At 38.5% G+C, this 16,887-nt stretch overlaps 1 protein-coding gene across 3 annotated transcripts in view; it reads left to right on the top strand.

Annotated features, from left to right (window-relative positions):
• LOC126412889 (ester hydrolase C11orf54 homolog) overlaps positions 1-16,887 on the top strand; it is a 129,899-nt gene that overhangs the window by 49,451 nt on the left and 63,561 nt on the right. For all 3 annotated transcript variants that reach the window (XM_050082796.1, XM_050082788.1, XM_050082782.1), the window contains exon 3: positions 16,162-16,260. In XM_050082796.1, coding sequence (XP_049938753.1) covers positions 16,162-16,260 — 99 coding nt within the window. The remainder of the gene's footprint in view (positions 1-16,161; positions 16,261-16,887) is intronic.

The following is a 16,887-nucleotide window of genomic DNA, read 5'->3' as shown; positions in this document are numbered from 1 at the left end:
ATATAAAATTGATCATCGGTAAAGCAGATGCCAGACTGAGATTCATTGGAAGAATCCTAAGGAAATGCAATCCGAAAACAAAGGAAGTAGGTTACAGTACGCTTGTTCGCCCACTGCTTGAATACTGCTCAGCAGTGTGGAATCCGTACCAGATAGGGTTGATTGAAGAGATAGAGAAGATCCAACGGAGAGCAGCGCGCTTCGTTACAGCATCATTTAGTAATCGCGAAAGCATTACGGAGATGATAGATAAACTCCAGTGGAAGACTCTGCAGGAGAGACGCTCAGTAGCTCGGTACGGGCTTTTGTTAGTTTCGAGAACATACCTTCATTGAAGAGTCAAGCAGTATATTGCTCCCTCCTACGTATACCTCACGAAGAGACCATGAGGATAAAATCAGAGAGATTAGAGCCCACACAGAAGCATACCGACAATCCTTCTTTCCACGAACAATACGAGACTGGAATAGAAGGGAGAACCGATAGATGTACTCAAGGTACCCTCCGCCACACACTGTCAGGTGGCTTGCGGAGTATGGATGTGGATGTGGATGTAGATGTAGATGTATCTCAATTGAAAAAAATAGTTGATCTTTCACTGGATAGATATGAACACAGTAGAACAGTTTATAATGGGAGGGACCCTCCATGGTATACAGTCACAGTAAAGAAACTTCTAAAGAAGCAGAGACTGTTCCATAATGGGTGTAAAATGAAGCATAGGACTACATAGGTAGAGGAATGCTGAATGAAACATGTTTGTCTGTCAAGATCTTTCACAAAACACACTGCCCAAAATTTTGGTTGAATGTCATACCGATAAGTGGGGTCATATTACTAAATTCTTTGTAAATTTGACTCTATTTGGTAATCACTTAAATAACGTCACATCCTGCTCATCCTGTGAAGTTTAAATTAGTTTCTTCCTCTCCTTCTAGGTGCTTTACTTTTGTTGTCATGTAGTTTTTATCAAGAACAGAATTGTACCCAGTACACTACCCTGAGGGACATCTATGTTTATATATTTCTTGCCTGACAAACATTTTTCTAAAAATTTGTGATCAACAGACATGTGAACTAACTCTGCCTTTCACACCCTATTTTCCAAATAAGTCTGGAACCACCCATTTTCTGTTCATTTTACGACTACTGCTTCTTGCTAGTCTTGTGGTACTTTAGGGGCAGCAGTATCGGAAGGTTTGGACAAGTCAAAAAATATGCCTTTACCACACTCATCTTCATCAAGAGCTTAAAGCAGCACTTTTTTGAACTCTGTAATGGCCAATATCGTACTTCTCCCACTTTGGAAACTAGACTGTGCTTCATTATTGAGGGTGTAATCCATGTAACTCAGTAGTCTGTCTTTCATGATTGATTCAGTTCTTTTTGACAACACAGACAGTGGTGTAACTGAACTGTAGTTTTCAATATTCTGTGCATTACCTTTCTTTACCTAGGGTGAAACTGGTACATGCTTTACATGCTCTGGAAAAATACCTGAAGTAAAGGACTCATTTGCTCTGTTTCTTTATGGCACTTGCATACCCTCTATGCATGCCTTCAGAACAGAGACTAGATCCTTATCTATGCATGCAAACTTCTTATTTTTTAATTTCTTATGGATTTAATGTCTTCATGCTCTGTTGTGGGGAGACATCTTTGCTTGCTATGTGAGTCATTATGGGTGCTACGTTCTAATGGTTTCTGATGACATGAGACAATGTGGTACTGGGGTGCAAGATTCACACGTCCCTTGCAGTTGACGTATGTATTGTGTGCAGCCGATCTTCTTCTCTGGTCAGACAGCTGCGTCGATCTTCACAAACTGTTCTTCCCTGAAGACTATAGCTGGTTAAAGGAATTTCAAAATAGACTTCTTTTCTACTCTTGAAATGATTCTGTACTCTCTGGGTACTTTTAGTTCAACTCTGTTATATTTTCATCTCCACAATAAAACAACTTCAGAAGTTTCACATAATCATTCAACTCTCGCAAGTCAACCCCGTCTTGGACCATTAGATACTAACAGATTCAATTAAAATATGTTTGGTTTAATAACCACTATAAAACCAGTTCTTGCTTCTAATAAGTCCAACACCAGAAAATCAAATGTAAATGTCTTTAGTTCAATACATTATTCATTTGTTCACAACAAACACAGTCATTACACCATAGAGGAATAAGGTGCGCTTGGTCCTTGTACTGGACATACAGCTACTATGGTGCAACCGGCAAACACTTGCCCATGCAGATTGACCATCACTATTGCAGTATTCTCCCAATACATGTCCATCCTGCACACACAGAAATCAGCGGCGAGGTAGACACATCTCCACTCTCTCACCCTTGTACTTAAAATAGTGGGTGTTAGAGATGGTGGAAAGCTGAGTGTCTCTAGAACTTACACCGAAAATCTCGAAGCACTACTTATCTCTCCCCTTAGCACGAACATGCGATATTTTATACATAATTATCATGTACAGTAAGGACACACAGGATAACGCTTCATCTTTCAACAATATATCTTTTCTATCAATAACAGTGAATATGCCTGTTCTCCTTACTTATTCCTCTTTTTTTTTACTTCAGTTTAAGACATGAATCTTTCAGTCGCTGTTGGAGTTAGCTCTTTTCAATTCTCTGACAATTCGTGCGTACCAAATTTCTGTTTTCTGCCTTTTTCAATTGTAAATTCCAGGTGTACATAACTCATGAATACTCTACTGCTTTGTTCTTATTTCCTGTACTACTTTTCCTAAGTACGTACTTATTCATTACTTATTGTAATCTGGAGGAACTCTGGGTAAAATAAAAGTTTTCCCTTTTTCTGACACTTGTAAATCTAAAATGTAAAAATGCTAGTGCTGCATAGAATGCAAACCTACCAGACTCATCTCTTTAAATGTGTGACTTCTGTCACGATACTGCCCTTTTTCCCTTTAGGAACAATACCTATATCTTACATGGGTTGATCCTAGGAGTACCATTTCTCCTTCCATTTTGGTACGTACACCCCTTTCTTATTCCTGTCCTTCTATGTTAAAGGTCAATCCCCTTCTTGGTGCCCCTGTCCACGCGGTATAGGTCAGCCTTTCATAGGTCTGCCTATCCGCCCTTTTTCTCATCCAATAAATGTTGAGTGCACCCTCCGTATCCTTCTTGAGTAGGCCTCCTGATTCATTGCCGTAGCATACATCTTTATTTATACTATTCTTAAATATTCTATGGTAAAAATACAAATCTACTTTACACCTCAACTCCACTTTCCAAAACTCCATCTAAGACCCTAGAGTCGTCTTTCACTCCTCACTCCTACTACACAAACATATATCATGCCTAACATAGTAGATGCTATGTCTACCTGTATTTACCAACTCCCAGTAGTTACCATGCTTTTTCTCAAAAGACTAGCACAATTAACTCCAATTAACTTATCCCTGTTTTATACTTATTGCCCCAATTCTCCTGCTCCTGCTTCTCTAGGAATATGCATTGATTGGTATTCTCCTGTCTTTATATGCATGTAAATATATATGAGAGCGATAAAAAAATAACGATGCAGAACTGTCGCATATCAACAATGTAATATGTGCATCTAATGAGATGTACATATGTCTTTATTCCCCTACACCCCTTGGCGGTTCGGGCATTGCTTCAGTTTTCTAATCTGTAATTTTCATGTTTGTGTGTAAGTTTCTCTTTGTGTGTATGTCTATGTGTGTTTGTGCTGCCTGATTCTTCAGCCTACTTATGTGAAATAAGTTGAATGTTCTTTGTACCCACGGAAAAAGAGAAGGACTTCTGCGATAGAAGTATATGAATATGGCAAGAGGGAAATATAGGTAGATACTCAGATGAGAAGTAAGAAAGGAAAAAGTAGAATTGGTTGCTAAGATCAAAGAAGAGAAAGAAGATAGCCCCAAAGACAGGAAACCCTTCCCACCCCCCCTCCCCAGGATCCCTACTACTTCGCTGGTACTTGAGTGAGAAGCTGGAGGAGGTATGATGTTAAATATCTCCTACAGAATGGACAGTCTTACCTTCACCTTTGAAGTCCCCGAAGAAAAATCTTAGAAATCCCTATGGAACGGCAAATGTTGTAGAACCAGTCACACTTGTTTCCGAGGGTTGTCTGAAAGGTGTGGAGTGTGTTTAGTATTAGTCATGCTTGTACTTACACTACCCACCCCTTCCAAAACCAATATAAACCCTCCCATATACATCCCACCTCATAAAAGGTATAAAATGTTCTATAAAAAATAGAAAGTTATGCACTGTGATAACATAGTTGTTTAGTCATTCAGTTTATATTATACTTTTATACACACATAAAATCCTCTGTTCAGTTTATGTAATCTTGACATCACTCAGTTTAAATAGTAACAACATATTATACTTCCCACTAATATAACTTTCTATTCGTTTCACTTCATGTCTAGAGATCACCGTTCATCCGTGATTCTCTTAAATTGGTCTCAATCTTGCAGTCATATCCGGTTTCCTACATACTAAAATTATAGGATAGTTTAAGAATTCAGGAATAGATTACAGAATAGTTTAAGATTTGAAGGGAATTCGGTGCAGGAAAAATAGTACAGAAGAAACATCGAAAACAACTAGAGATACGACAGTCGTCACTCCGCCCGTTAACACAGAACGGCAATGTCCCTGGGAGATATACAACTTTATATCTTTAACATTGTATTTTCCTTTCTCTGATCCTGTTGTTGGATCCACTAGAAATACGGTCTTTGGATGTATGACTGTCTGTACTCGGTAAAGTCACTCATATTTCTGGAAAAATTGGGGTGTTTTGTTCTTTAGTGCCAAGCTCAAAATATGTCGCTTTACTAGCACCTGGTCATCTATCTTGTATTGAGGTCTGATTGCTTTTTTATTACGCCTACCTACTCGTTGTTGTGCCTTGTCAACTAAGTTCTTAGAAACTATTGTTTGAGTACGTAGGTGATCAACAGCAGGTTGTGCTGGCCAAGTAAAGCATTTGATAAGGGGTTCTCCCACAAAGGGTTTACCTATTACCTCTAAAGGCATTAATCCAGTTGATAAATGTGGTAATTCATTTAAAATCAGCTCAAAGTTTTTAACTTTCGTGGCTCATAATGTATGTTTTTCATGGCAATAGGTGTGGCATAATTTTCCAATTTCTTTCCTAACCCTTTCACATGGGTTGGAAGATGGATTATAGTTGGAGATTAATATTTGATGAATATTTTCCCAAACCAGAAATTCTTTAAACTCGTTACTAATAAATAGAGGACTATTGTCGGTGAGAAACCACTTTAGTTTTCCTACCTCTAGAAAATATTGTTGCCTACAGTGAATCACAGTTGGTGTATTTGCTTTCTTAATAGGGTACAACTTAACGTACTTCGACCAACACTCCATGAGGACAAAAATGTAAGCCACTCCTCCTTTTCCTTTTGGAATTGGTCCAAAGAAATCTGCTGCTGTGAGATTGTGTAATGCTTTATGAATGATTGGATATATTTTATACTTAACATGAGTGTTACTCTCTTTCACCTTCTGACAGATTTCACAAGTCCAAATTAAAGTTGCTATCTTATGTCCTAGCTTCTTAAAATAATAAAACTTATTCATATGAGCTATACATTTCTTTATTCCAAAGTGTCCTGTATGAACATACCACACAATCTCAACCTCCATCAACTTTGGGATTCAAAAACGCCAACGTTGTGATGTTATATGGTTTCTCCAAAATAAATTATACCCTACAATCTTCCATTTCCCTGTTTGATTAAAAGGTAAGGACTTTTTGTTACACATAGCATATATTTCTGTAACGTAGGTATCGTGCTGGATGTTTTCAGTTATTTTCCGAGTCATATCATGTACCCTGTTATGTGGATATTCTAATGTAAAAAAATTAATTGCAAAAATTACGCCGGGTCCTTCCGAACGTTTTAATTCTTTTTCACCCACTACACAGTATGTATTTCCTGGCGTAAATGGGTAAATGTCTTATTAGAATTCGAACTAACCCTTCTTCCTCCATGGGCTTATCTAAGTACTTCGCATGTGTTAAATGCAAGTCAGAATCCTTTCTCATCATACCGCACGTATTGTTATAATACTTAGGGTCCCACAAATCAGATATTAATTTTTCGTGGGCACTATCTGACCAATACTTCTCCTTAAACTTTTTCTGGAAATCTGCCCAAGATGAAAAATTCTCAATGTTCACAGTGCCCCATTCTGAAGCTTCTCCTAAAAGGTATCTTACCACGAATCCTATCTTTTTTGAATTTTCCCAGTTTTTCGGCAAGGCTTGGTTAAACTGTTTCAGAAAATGAGTTGATTATATGTCCCCGTCTGGCTTAAATTTTGGAAACTGCCTGGATAGTCCAGAATTTGCTCCCCATTGTAGGTCGGTTACTGCCTTACTGGCTAACACCACGTTAGAGGAAGTCACTTTTTTGTCTACCTTAACCGGGATAAGTTTGAATTCTTTGCATAAACTATCTACGCCTTTCTTCATATCATTAAGTTCCAAAGCTAAATCTGAAGAAACGTTGTTAGGGGTTACCCTCTCGGCCACTTTTCTGTCTATCATCTCTTCTTCTTGTTCCTCCAGATTACTGATATTTATTGTATCTGAAGTAGCTAGTTTCTCTTTAAAATTTCTTTCCACATTGTCAACTCGCATGTTAATGCCTGCAATTTGTGATTGGACTATAGGAATTAGTTTGTCCTGCTGTTCAACATTTTCCTTTAAAGTCTGTAACCTTTGTTTTACAGCATCAAATGTAACATTACATACACTTTGAAATGATCCTAGTTTTTCACTCAGATCCATTTCTACATTATTACATTTATCTTCAATGTCAAATTCTAATTTTGTAGTTAAATCTTGAAGTTGCTCATCCTGTCTCTGGTTAAATTCAGTAAATAGTTGATTAACGTGAGTATTCAAAGAACTGGTGAGTTCACTCTTTAAATCTAACTTCTGATTTTCTACCTTATTATTTAAAGAGTCAAATTCAGTCTTTAACAAAACTATATTTGCTGCTTGACTGTTCAAGGTTTCACTTTGATTACTTAAAATTTCACTCTGAGCATCTAATTTTTCACCTAGCGTTACACTTTGTGCTTGTAGTTTTTCATTTAAATTTGCACTAAGTTCATCTCGCAAAGAAGCATTTTGTGCATGTAAATTTTTCTTACTGAGTCTAACTTTAGACCCAGTTCTTTGATTAAATTTGCTACTTCAGCCCAGTCTGGTGTTTCTTTATTCACTGTCATAGCCATGTTTGGTTCTGCTAGTTGCTGTTCTTGATGCATAACTATATTGATTTTAGACCTAGTAATCATCTCTCCCATCCAGCCCCTTCTCTGTTCCCATTCCAGCACTACACAGCCGTCATTCCTCCATTGCACCCAGTCTTTTTACTTCTCTCCTTTTCTGCTTCCTCCCCCCCCCCCCCCCCTCCCCTGCCCTCCGTCTAACCTCCCGACTGCACATAGCTGCTCTACCCTCTTTCCACCTCATCCCTGCGCGCTCCCCAACAGCACATCACTGTCCACCACCCCTACCCTACTATTCCTCCCCCTCCCTGCCCCAACCTGCTTCTACTCCCTCCCAGTTGCCACTCCCCTCATGCACTGATGCAGCTGTATGCTGTGTGGCCTCAGATGCCTGAGACTGCAGTCATATGCGTGTGAGTTGCATTTTGTGTTGAGTGTGTGTGTGTGTGTGTGTGTGTGTGTGTGTGTGTGTGTGTGTGTGTGTGTGTGTGTGCTGTCTAATTTTGATGAAGGCCTTACTGACCAAAAGCTATATTTGTGACAGTCTTTTTGTTGTGTCTGTCTGTGACTCAGTGTCTCTGCTGTAAGATGAGTGGCAACTTTCCTTTTACAATATTTTTACATTCCATCCTGGTTTTTACATTGTTTGAAAATACAAATTCAGTGTTTGTATAAATACTGGTGCTCTGGAATATTTGATGTTTGTATAAACTGCTGCACTCTCTTTCCAGAAGGTCTATTTTGTTCTGGCTGTGCGTTTGTGTCAGCAATAAATGTGCTTTCAGTTGTGAGTGTTGTACTTCATTGATGAGCATGCCTGTGGATTGGGACTTGTGGTTTTGAAGTGATGTTGTTTGCTGGCGATACCAGGTACTTCAAAATACTAATATCACTGTGTCTCCAATTATGCTATGCAACATTCATTGTCTACATCTAGGGGAACCAGAAGAGAAGCAGTACATTGTTCCCGAGTCCTGTATATTCAGGAAAACAGTGGATTCCAAAACAGCAGCAAGTCAGCTGCACATCAGGCATCTTAAAATGTTTTGTGGAGATGATGGTCAGGATCCAGTGAAATGTCTGAAATGATTCGACCAAGTCACCAAATCTGGGTGGAATGATGTGATGCATCTGGAAAATGTATACTTTTGCTTGGACAACACAGGCCAGCAATGGTTTGAAAACAATGAAGAGGATCTCAATAGCTGGCAAAAATTCCAGGCCATACGGAAGAAAACATTTGGTGACAATCAACAGCAGGTCAACATAGCAGTGGAACAACTGAAGAACAGGGCCCAATGTCATGGTGAAACAACACATTCATTACACCATTGTGAATCTGAATATGACAGAAGCCTGCAAAATCTCATATTTTATGAAAAGAGTCACTAAATATGTGTACCCAGCTGTTGTAGTAAAGGATGTCACAACAAAAGAACAACTCATTGTGCTAACACAGAAAGGAAAAGCAGTAGAAAGAGGCAGGATTGGTTCGCAAATATGATCCCTATGGTGCTTCTGGAAGACCACCATGGACTCGCTTCTCTCGTAAATGTAGAGAAGACATACACCATTTTGTGGAACCCAGAAGTGTTGGACTGAGTACACAAGAAATAGCACTTATTGTAAGAGCCCATCCATTACTTTCTCATTGTTCTATCCTCATCATCACCATAGATAAACACATTTAATTTAGGAAATGGGAAAAAGAACAGTAATCAATCGTGAAATCCATCATTTTATTACGGTAGATTTCACACTGAATTTAGACAATGGAGAAAAGAACAGTAATCAATTGTGAAATCCGTCATTTTATTACAGTAGATCTGGAATTCAACTATTACATAGCCACCTTCACTGCATATAACAACAGATTACATTGGTCCAAAGTATCACATAGTAAACAATATTGGTTGATACCTGAAGTGCATTCGCAGTTGCAAATATGGACAACCCTCATCTGTACAATGGAGCGACAATAGTGAAAACCTGTGCCAGACTGTGACTTGAACCTGGATTTCCTGTGTATTGTGGGCAGTTGTATCACTGGGAGCACAGTTTTCATCCATTAAAAGAGGCAATGAATATCCATCCAGGATTATTTGTGCATTTAGGTCACAGGCCACATGAGATGCTTCCTGGGTACCACATGCAGGGATGAAGAGTAAGGACTATGGGAAGGGTGAATAACATCTTCCCTCAATACTGAGTTACTCTCTGCCTTTTCAGTCCTGAGATAATTGGGAGCTTAACATCTAGGATGGCATGAATCTGGCAGGCCACTGGTACTTTTGATAAAATGCTCAGTGTTGTGACATATCTCCCCAGCATGCCAGATGGCTGTGTTATGGCTGGAAACTAAGTCGGCTCCAATTATAGGCTCTGTGAAATCAGCAACAGTTAAATTCCAGACAAAGGCACAATGATGCCCCAAGTCCAGTTTGATATGTTCCGTACCATAAGTGGCTACTAACGATTTATGAGCAGCAGAAAGCAATGGATGTGCCTGTGTCCGACTGCTGCTGCCATTTGGATAGGCACAAGGGGAGGTGCATTTGTACGCCTGACCCCAAATTTCCAGTGATACCAACATGTTGTGGGTGACTGTTCTGTGCCACTCTTAGAACCAAAGAGTTCATTCTGGAACAACTGAATGATCTTCTGCGATAACAACATCTAGCCTTGCTGTATCTGTGATTAGTGAGAGCATCCACTTTGTCTGACGAGCAATCATAATCCACCCACATCACCGCCAATGATGGGGCACTGTTACATGGCACCACTACATTAAAGAGTGATGGCACCATTATTGCATCCTGAATCCTGTCAGCCAGAACTGCAGTGGCATTTCTGTCTGAGATACTGTTGCTTTAACCTGAGCCAGAAGTTGATTACTTCAGAGTGTACAAAGTAATGTGTCAGATACGGTTCTTGTGTCAACTTTACTGTACAGGTGGTCCAGTTATTGTGTCAGCTTGATTTTTTTTCCCCTGTCTTCTTGCATTAACACGTGACACTTTTGCCCCTGTTGTCATGCAGGTACTAAAAGAATCAACTTTGTCTTCAGCTTACCAAATGAACAATAATGTTATTGTACTGCAGAATCCAGAACTTGTGTGGAAACTTGATGTTAATATGTAACAACACAGATCCAGACTAATGACAAGTGAACACATTCCAGGAAAATCCTTTGTTAAACATGGTGTAGTTGACACAAACTGCTGAGTTTCCTGGAATCATTTACAAGTTTGGCATCAGGGTCAGGCAGCTGCACTACAAAACAAACATAGTGCTGTCAAGGGGAAACTCTGTGATGATCATTGGGTCCACCAATTACCATTTTATGAGGAAATTGTTCATCATCATTGGTAGAATGTAATACTTTCTGAAGAATCTGATTTTCCCCAGAAAATTTTCCCCAGTACAAGTATACAGACCACATGGTGCCCATTTCAATCTCCAATATACCTGTAAGCTATCTTGCAGTGGTCATGAATCTGTGGCGGTTTGAGGCTCCGTGTTTCCCTGTGGACTTCGGATGCTTCACAATGTAGATGGCCATTTTGATGCTGCCCAGTGCAATCATGTTATGGGTAATGTTATGCTCCCTCAGTGTGACAACTATATCCTGGGGGATTAATCTGTTTGCAGTCAGATCAGTCTCCTATACACATGTTAAGCAGGAGTGGTTTATGAAACACAATGAGATTTCTATCCTCAACTGGACTCCTGTACCAAGTCTCAGCCCATTTAAAACATATGGTTGCATGTGAAACAGACCTTTAAGGGAAACAGGCCTGACCGTGCATCAAGAACCTGTGATGACCTTTGGAAAGTTACCTTAGCTGTGTGGGAGGAAGTGGCAGAAAATGAGAGGTTTATTACTCACCTCATAAAATTCTATCCTCACAGGGTGCAAGTGGTTACTGAAGTGTCTTTAGATGGAATATTAAGCAGTGAAAATACCAGACAGTGTATCCTGTTGAGGGTCTAAAAACCTTATTAAAAACTGTGAACTGTTTATCCAACTTCATTAATTTTGAGTTTTCTATAGATTAAAAAAATAATGCAGTAAAACAAAAAATAATTACCAGGAGTTTGATTCAGCCCAAATACTACCATTGCACAGTTGCTTATCAATCTGTTGACTATGCCACCACAGTGCAAAGACACTATACGTAGTGGTATGATATTCAGATATTTTTTACTATTGTTCTGTCCTTGACTCCACTTCAAGATTTCAGGTGCCAGGCATGTTTTTAGAGGGTCCTTGCTGAGTATCAGGAAGCCATAACTCCATCAGTTACATTCATAATTACAAGTGTCCACTACTTTCGTGAGCAGTACTCCACACTGTGTAATGTTATTGGCTTCTCTGTAAATGGCGGGTAACAATTCATATTCCTTTTGCACAATGAATACTTTGTCCCTAAATGAGAAGTTACCTCAACAGTACCCCATTTCTTCTGAATGAAAATATGTCTTTAAAGCCACCAGTTATTCTTATGGCAACAATAAGCATACATAAATGTTTTTGAGGCCTAGTATATAGTTTTCCAGTTTGTTTTCATCAGTGTGATTACTTGAGAATGTAGAAACATCCATGTTTATCACTTTTTGTTGCCCCAGTAAATCAACATAATGTTGTCACCATACATTAAACTTAGGACAGCCATACTTGGAACAATAATCTTCAGAATTTGATACCAATAGAAGCCAGCTGGCTGAGGAGACTTGGTCTTAGATTAGCAGTATTATGCAAAGCAGAGTTGCCCTGCACTATGTAGCGGAGGTGTTGACTCACAGTTAGGCAGAGGCGACTCAGCATATTCACTATATGGTGAGTGGCAACTTTCCTTTTCATAATATTGTTACATTCCATCCTGGAAGGTTGTATACATGGAAGAACCCTGGAGATACTAGAAGGTTTCGGATATATTATATAATGGTAAGACAGAGATTTAGGAAGCAGATCTTAAATTGTAAGACATTTCCAGGGACAGATGTGGACTCTGACCACAATCTATTGGTTATGAACTGTAGATTAAAACTGAAGAAACTGCAAAAAGATGGGAGTCTGAGGAGATGGAACCTGGATAAACCGACTAAACCAGAGGTTGTACAGAGTTTCAGGGAGAGCATAAGGGAACAATTGACAGGAATGGGGGAAAGAAATACAGTAGAAGAAGAATGAGTAGCTTTGAGGGATGAAATAGTGAAGGCAGCAGAGGATCAAGTAGGTAAAAAGACAAGGGTTAGTAGACATCCTTGGGTAACAGAAGAGATACTGAATTTAATTGATGAAAGGAGAAAATACAAAAATGCATTAAGTGAAGCAGGCAAAAAGGAATGCAAACGTCTCAAAAATGACATCGACAGGAAGTGCAAAATGGCTAAGCAGGGATGGCTAGAGGGCAAATGTAAGGATGTAGAGGCTTATCTCATGAGGGGTAAGATAGATACTGCCTACAGGAAAATTAAAGAGACTTTTGGAGAAAAGAGAACCACTTGCATGAATATCAAGAGCTTTGATGGAAACCCAGTTCTAAGCAAAGAAGGGAAAGCAGAAAGGTGGAAGGAGTATATAGAGGGTCTATACAGGGGCGATGTTCTTGAGGACAATATTATGGAAATGGAAGAGGAGCTAGATGAAGATGAAATGGGGGATATGATACTGCGTGGAGAGTTTGACAGAGCACTGAAAGACCTAAGTCGAAACAAGGCCCCGGGAGTAGACAACATTCCATTAGAACTACTGACAGCCTTGGGAGAGCCAGTCCTGACAAAACTCTACCATCTGGTGAGCAAGATGTATGAGCCAAGCGAAATTCCCTCAGACTTCAAGAGGAATATAATAATTCCAATCCCAAAGAAATCAGGTGTTCACAGATGCAAAAATTACTGAACTATCAGTTTAATAAGTCACAACTGAAAAATACTAATGCGAATTCTTTACAGACGAATGGAAAAACTGATAGAAGCCGACCTCGGGGAAGATCAGTCTGGATTCCATAGAAATGTTGGAACAAGTGAGGCAGTACTGACCCTATGACTTATCTTAGAAGAAAGATTAAGGAAAGGCAAACCTATGTTTCTAGCATTTGTAGACTTAGAGACAGTTTTTGACAATATTGTCTAGAGTACTCTCTTTCAAATTCTGAAGGTGGCAGGGGTAAAATACAGGGAGCGAAAGGCTATTTACAATTTGTACAGAAAGCAGATGGCAGTTATAAGAGTCGAGGGACATCAAAGGAAAGCAGTGGTTGGGAAGGGAGTGAGACAGGGTTGTAGTCTCTCCCCGATGCTATTCAATCTGTATATTGAGCAAGCAGTGAAGGAATCAAAAGAAAAGTTCGGAGTAGTTATTAAAATCCACGGAGAAGAAATAAAAACTTTGAGGTTCGCTGATGACATTGTAATTCTGTCAGAGACAGCAAAGGACTTGGAAGAGCAGTTGAACGGAATGGACAATGTCTTGAATGGAGGGTATAAGATGAACATCAACAAAAGCAAAACGATGATAATGGAATGTAGTCGAACTAAGTCGGGTGATGCTGAGGGAATTAGATTAGGAAATGAGACACTTAAAGTAGTAAAGGAGTTTTGCTATTTGGGGAGTAAAATAACTGGTGATGGTCGAAGTAGAGAGGATATAAAATGTAGACGCAATGGCAAGGAAAGCGTTTCTGAAGAAGAGAAATTTGTTAACATCGAGTATTGATTTAAGTGTCAGGAAGTCGTTTCTGAAAGTATTTGTATGGAGTGTTGCCATGTATGGAAGTGAAGCATGGACGATAAATAGTTTACACAAGAAGAGAATAGAAGCTTTCGAAATGTGGTGCTACAGAAGAATGCTGAAGATTAGATGGGTAGATCGCACAATTATTGAGGAGATATTGAATAGAATTGGGGAGAAGAGGAGCTTGCGGCACAACTTGACTAGAAGAAGGGATCGGTTGGTAGGACATGTTCTGAGGCATCAAGGGATCACCAATTTAGTACTGGAGGGCAGTGTGGAGGGTAAAAATCATAGAGGGAGACCAAGAGATGAATACACTAAGCAGATTCAGAAGGATGTAGGCTGCAGTAGGTACTGGGAGATGAAGAAGCTTGCACAGGATAGAGTAGCATGGAGAGCTGCATCAAACCAGTCTCAGGACTGAAGACCAAAACAACAACAACATCCTGGATTTTCCATTGTTTGATTTTTGGTCTGAGATTAGTTTAAATTAGGTTAGATGTGCTTTTTGTTCCAATTTATCCACAGTGAGGAGATCCTCTGGGATGGGGAACATGTCAGAAAATAAATATGCAACAAATATTTACAGAACAAGAGCAAATATGCTAATGTACCTTCCACAGATCCCAAGTAAAATGGACCTTGTTGATGTGGAAAAAACAATTAACAGGATATAAAACTTGGCAGTAAATATTAAATATTCAGTACACTTAGGTACATATGATAATTCTTAGGCTATTGTATCCATCCATCATCAATAAATAAATAAATAAATGAAATTAAAAAAAAAATTTTAGTGATCGCATTACTACACAAAATTTGTACAGAAGTCAGATTGTTCTCAGTATTCATATTATGTGATATTATTGATGACATACACACATCTGTCGGTTCTGCAAAGAAATTCATCCATGGAGTAGAAGGTAGATGTTGTTGGCCACCAATAAATCCTTTCGACTCTTCTCAAACTGAACTTTATTGCTAGTTAAATTTTTTTTTATGGCTACTGGCATGTTACTGAAAATATGTATTGCTGACTAGTAGACACCTTTCTGAACCAAAGTAATTGACTTTAAATTTTCAGCAGCTCTGTGGTATGTTCCTTCCAGTTAAATTTATTATCAAGCTGTAATGCGAAGAATTTAGCACTATCAACTTCCTCTATCTGCTTGTCATCATATTTTAGGCATTAACTGGCAGGAAACTTTTTACAAGATGTAAAATGCATATAGTATGTTTTTTCAATGTTTAGTGGCACAGAATTGGCTATGGACCGTTTATTAATGTCCACGAAAAATTAATTAGCCAATCTTCTAAGGCCATACTTGATTTGCTATTCATTGCAATGTTCGTATCATCTGTAAACAAAAAAAAACTTGGCGCTGTTAATGTTACAGATGAAAGGTCTTTGATATGCACAAGAAAAGGTAAGGGTCTAGGGTGGAACCTTGGTGGATGTAAAATGTTATTGGTTCTCAGGTGGATGATGCCAAATAGCTTAATACAAGTCTCTTTCCTGTTGGCAGCCTTTGTTTTCTGTCAGAGATATAGGGTTTGAACCATTTTGCAGCACTTCCTGTTACACCACACTATTCTAATTTACTTAAAAGGATAGTGTGATTTACACAGTAGAATACCGTTGACAGATCACAAAATATATCAACAGCCTGTAATTTATTTTCTAATGAATTAAGTACATTTTCAGTGCATATGTGGATAGCCTTCTAAATATCAAAACCCTTTAGAAATCCAAATTGTGATAGGGATAATATTTTATTTGTGATGAGATGGTTAAAAAGGGTGACTCTATATTACCTTTTCCAAACTTTTTGAGATTGTGGGCGAAAGTGAAACTGGATGGAATTGATGGTATTTCTTACCTCATTTCGTATTCAAAGACTGAACTTCAGCATATTTGAACAATTGAGGAAAAATTCCACTGATAAAAGAATGCTTAAACAAATAAGATAAAATGTCACTAAACTCAGAGGCGTACTGTTTCATCAACGTTGTTAATAGATGATCATACGTTAACAATGTAGCTCAAAAGTTTCAGTACAAAATTATTTTCTTACAATTAATTTTTGCATGCATTATCTCATTATAGTTGTAAAGCATCTTTGGATGTAACTTTTCAGTTCTTGGCAGTGGCCTCACAAGCAATTTTGCAGACGTCATTGTTGAAGTCGTGGACTGTCCAGATTTAACGCAGCAACCTTTTACCTTGGCATGCAAGGGTAAGTCTTGGCATAATGTGGCATTATCATTATATCATTCAGAAAGGAGTGAATATACCAAGTCTTTAAGACTTGGTATATTCACTGGAAAGTCTTCAGAAACAGCATTTGTGGTGCAACAAGATAGAGATAGTAATAATCTTAGTTGTGGCCAACGTAATATACAAGTTTGAGTTAACTAACTAGGAAGAGAACGTATCTTGAAATGAATAACTGATACCGGCGACTGTGAAAGACTCATTAGTCTGCTGCATCCTAAGTATAGGTATTACAGCCTGAAGTCATTTGACAGTTACAATATTTTCATTCTTAGGTTGTAGCCAGTGTTGACAACAGCCATCAAGACATAAAATTATGTTAAATAATTAGTTTATTTGTTTTCCATGGCCAGATACAATATTTATTATAAAATAGTTTCTTAAACTTGAGAAGCTGAGTTGCAGTGGAGTAAAGGAAACATGGCAAGTATAAAAAATGAAACAAATAGATGACATGTTTGTGTATGACAAATTATGTTTGAGTAACAATGAAAATTTTCAATTATTTGAATTTAATTTATCACACAGTAATTTCTTTCTCAGTAAGACATCCACAAAATGCTACTGGGAAACTTCCCCAGCTAAGCCA

This window comes from Schistocerca serialis, chromosome 1 (genome assembly GCF_023864345.2).
Source record: "Schistocerca serialis cubense isolate TAMUIC-IGC-003099 chromosome 1, iqSchSeri2.2, whole genome shotgun sequence".
NCBI classification, from domain to species: Eukaryota; Metazoa; Arthropoda; class Insecta; order Orthoptera; family Acrididae; genus Schistocerca; species Schistocerca serialis.
This window is presented reverse-complemented; position numbering and strand designations above follow the sequence as displayed.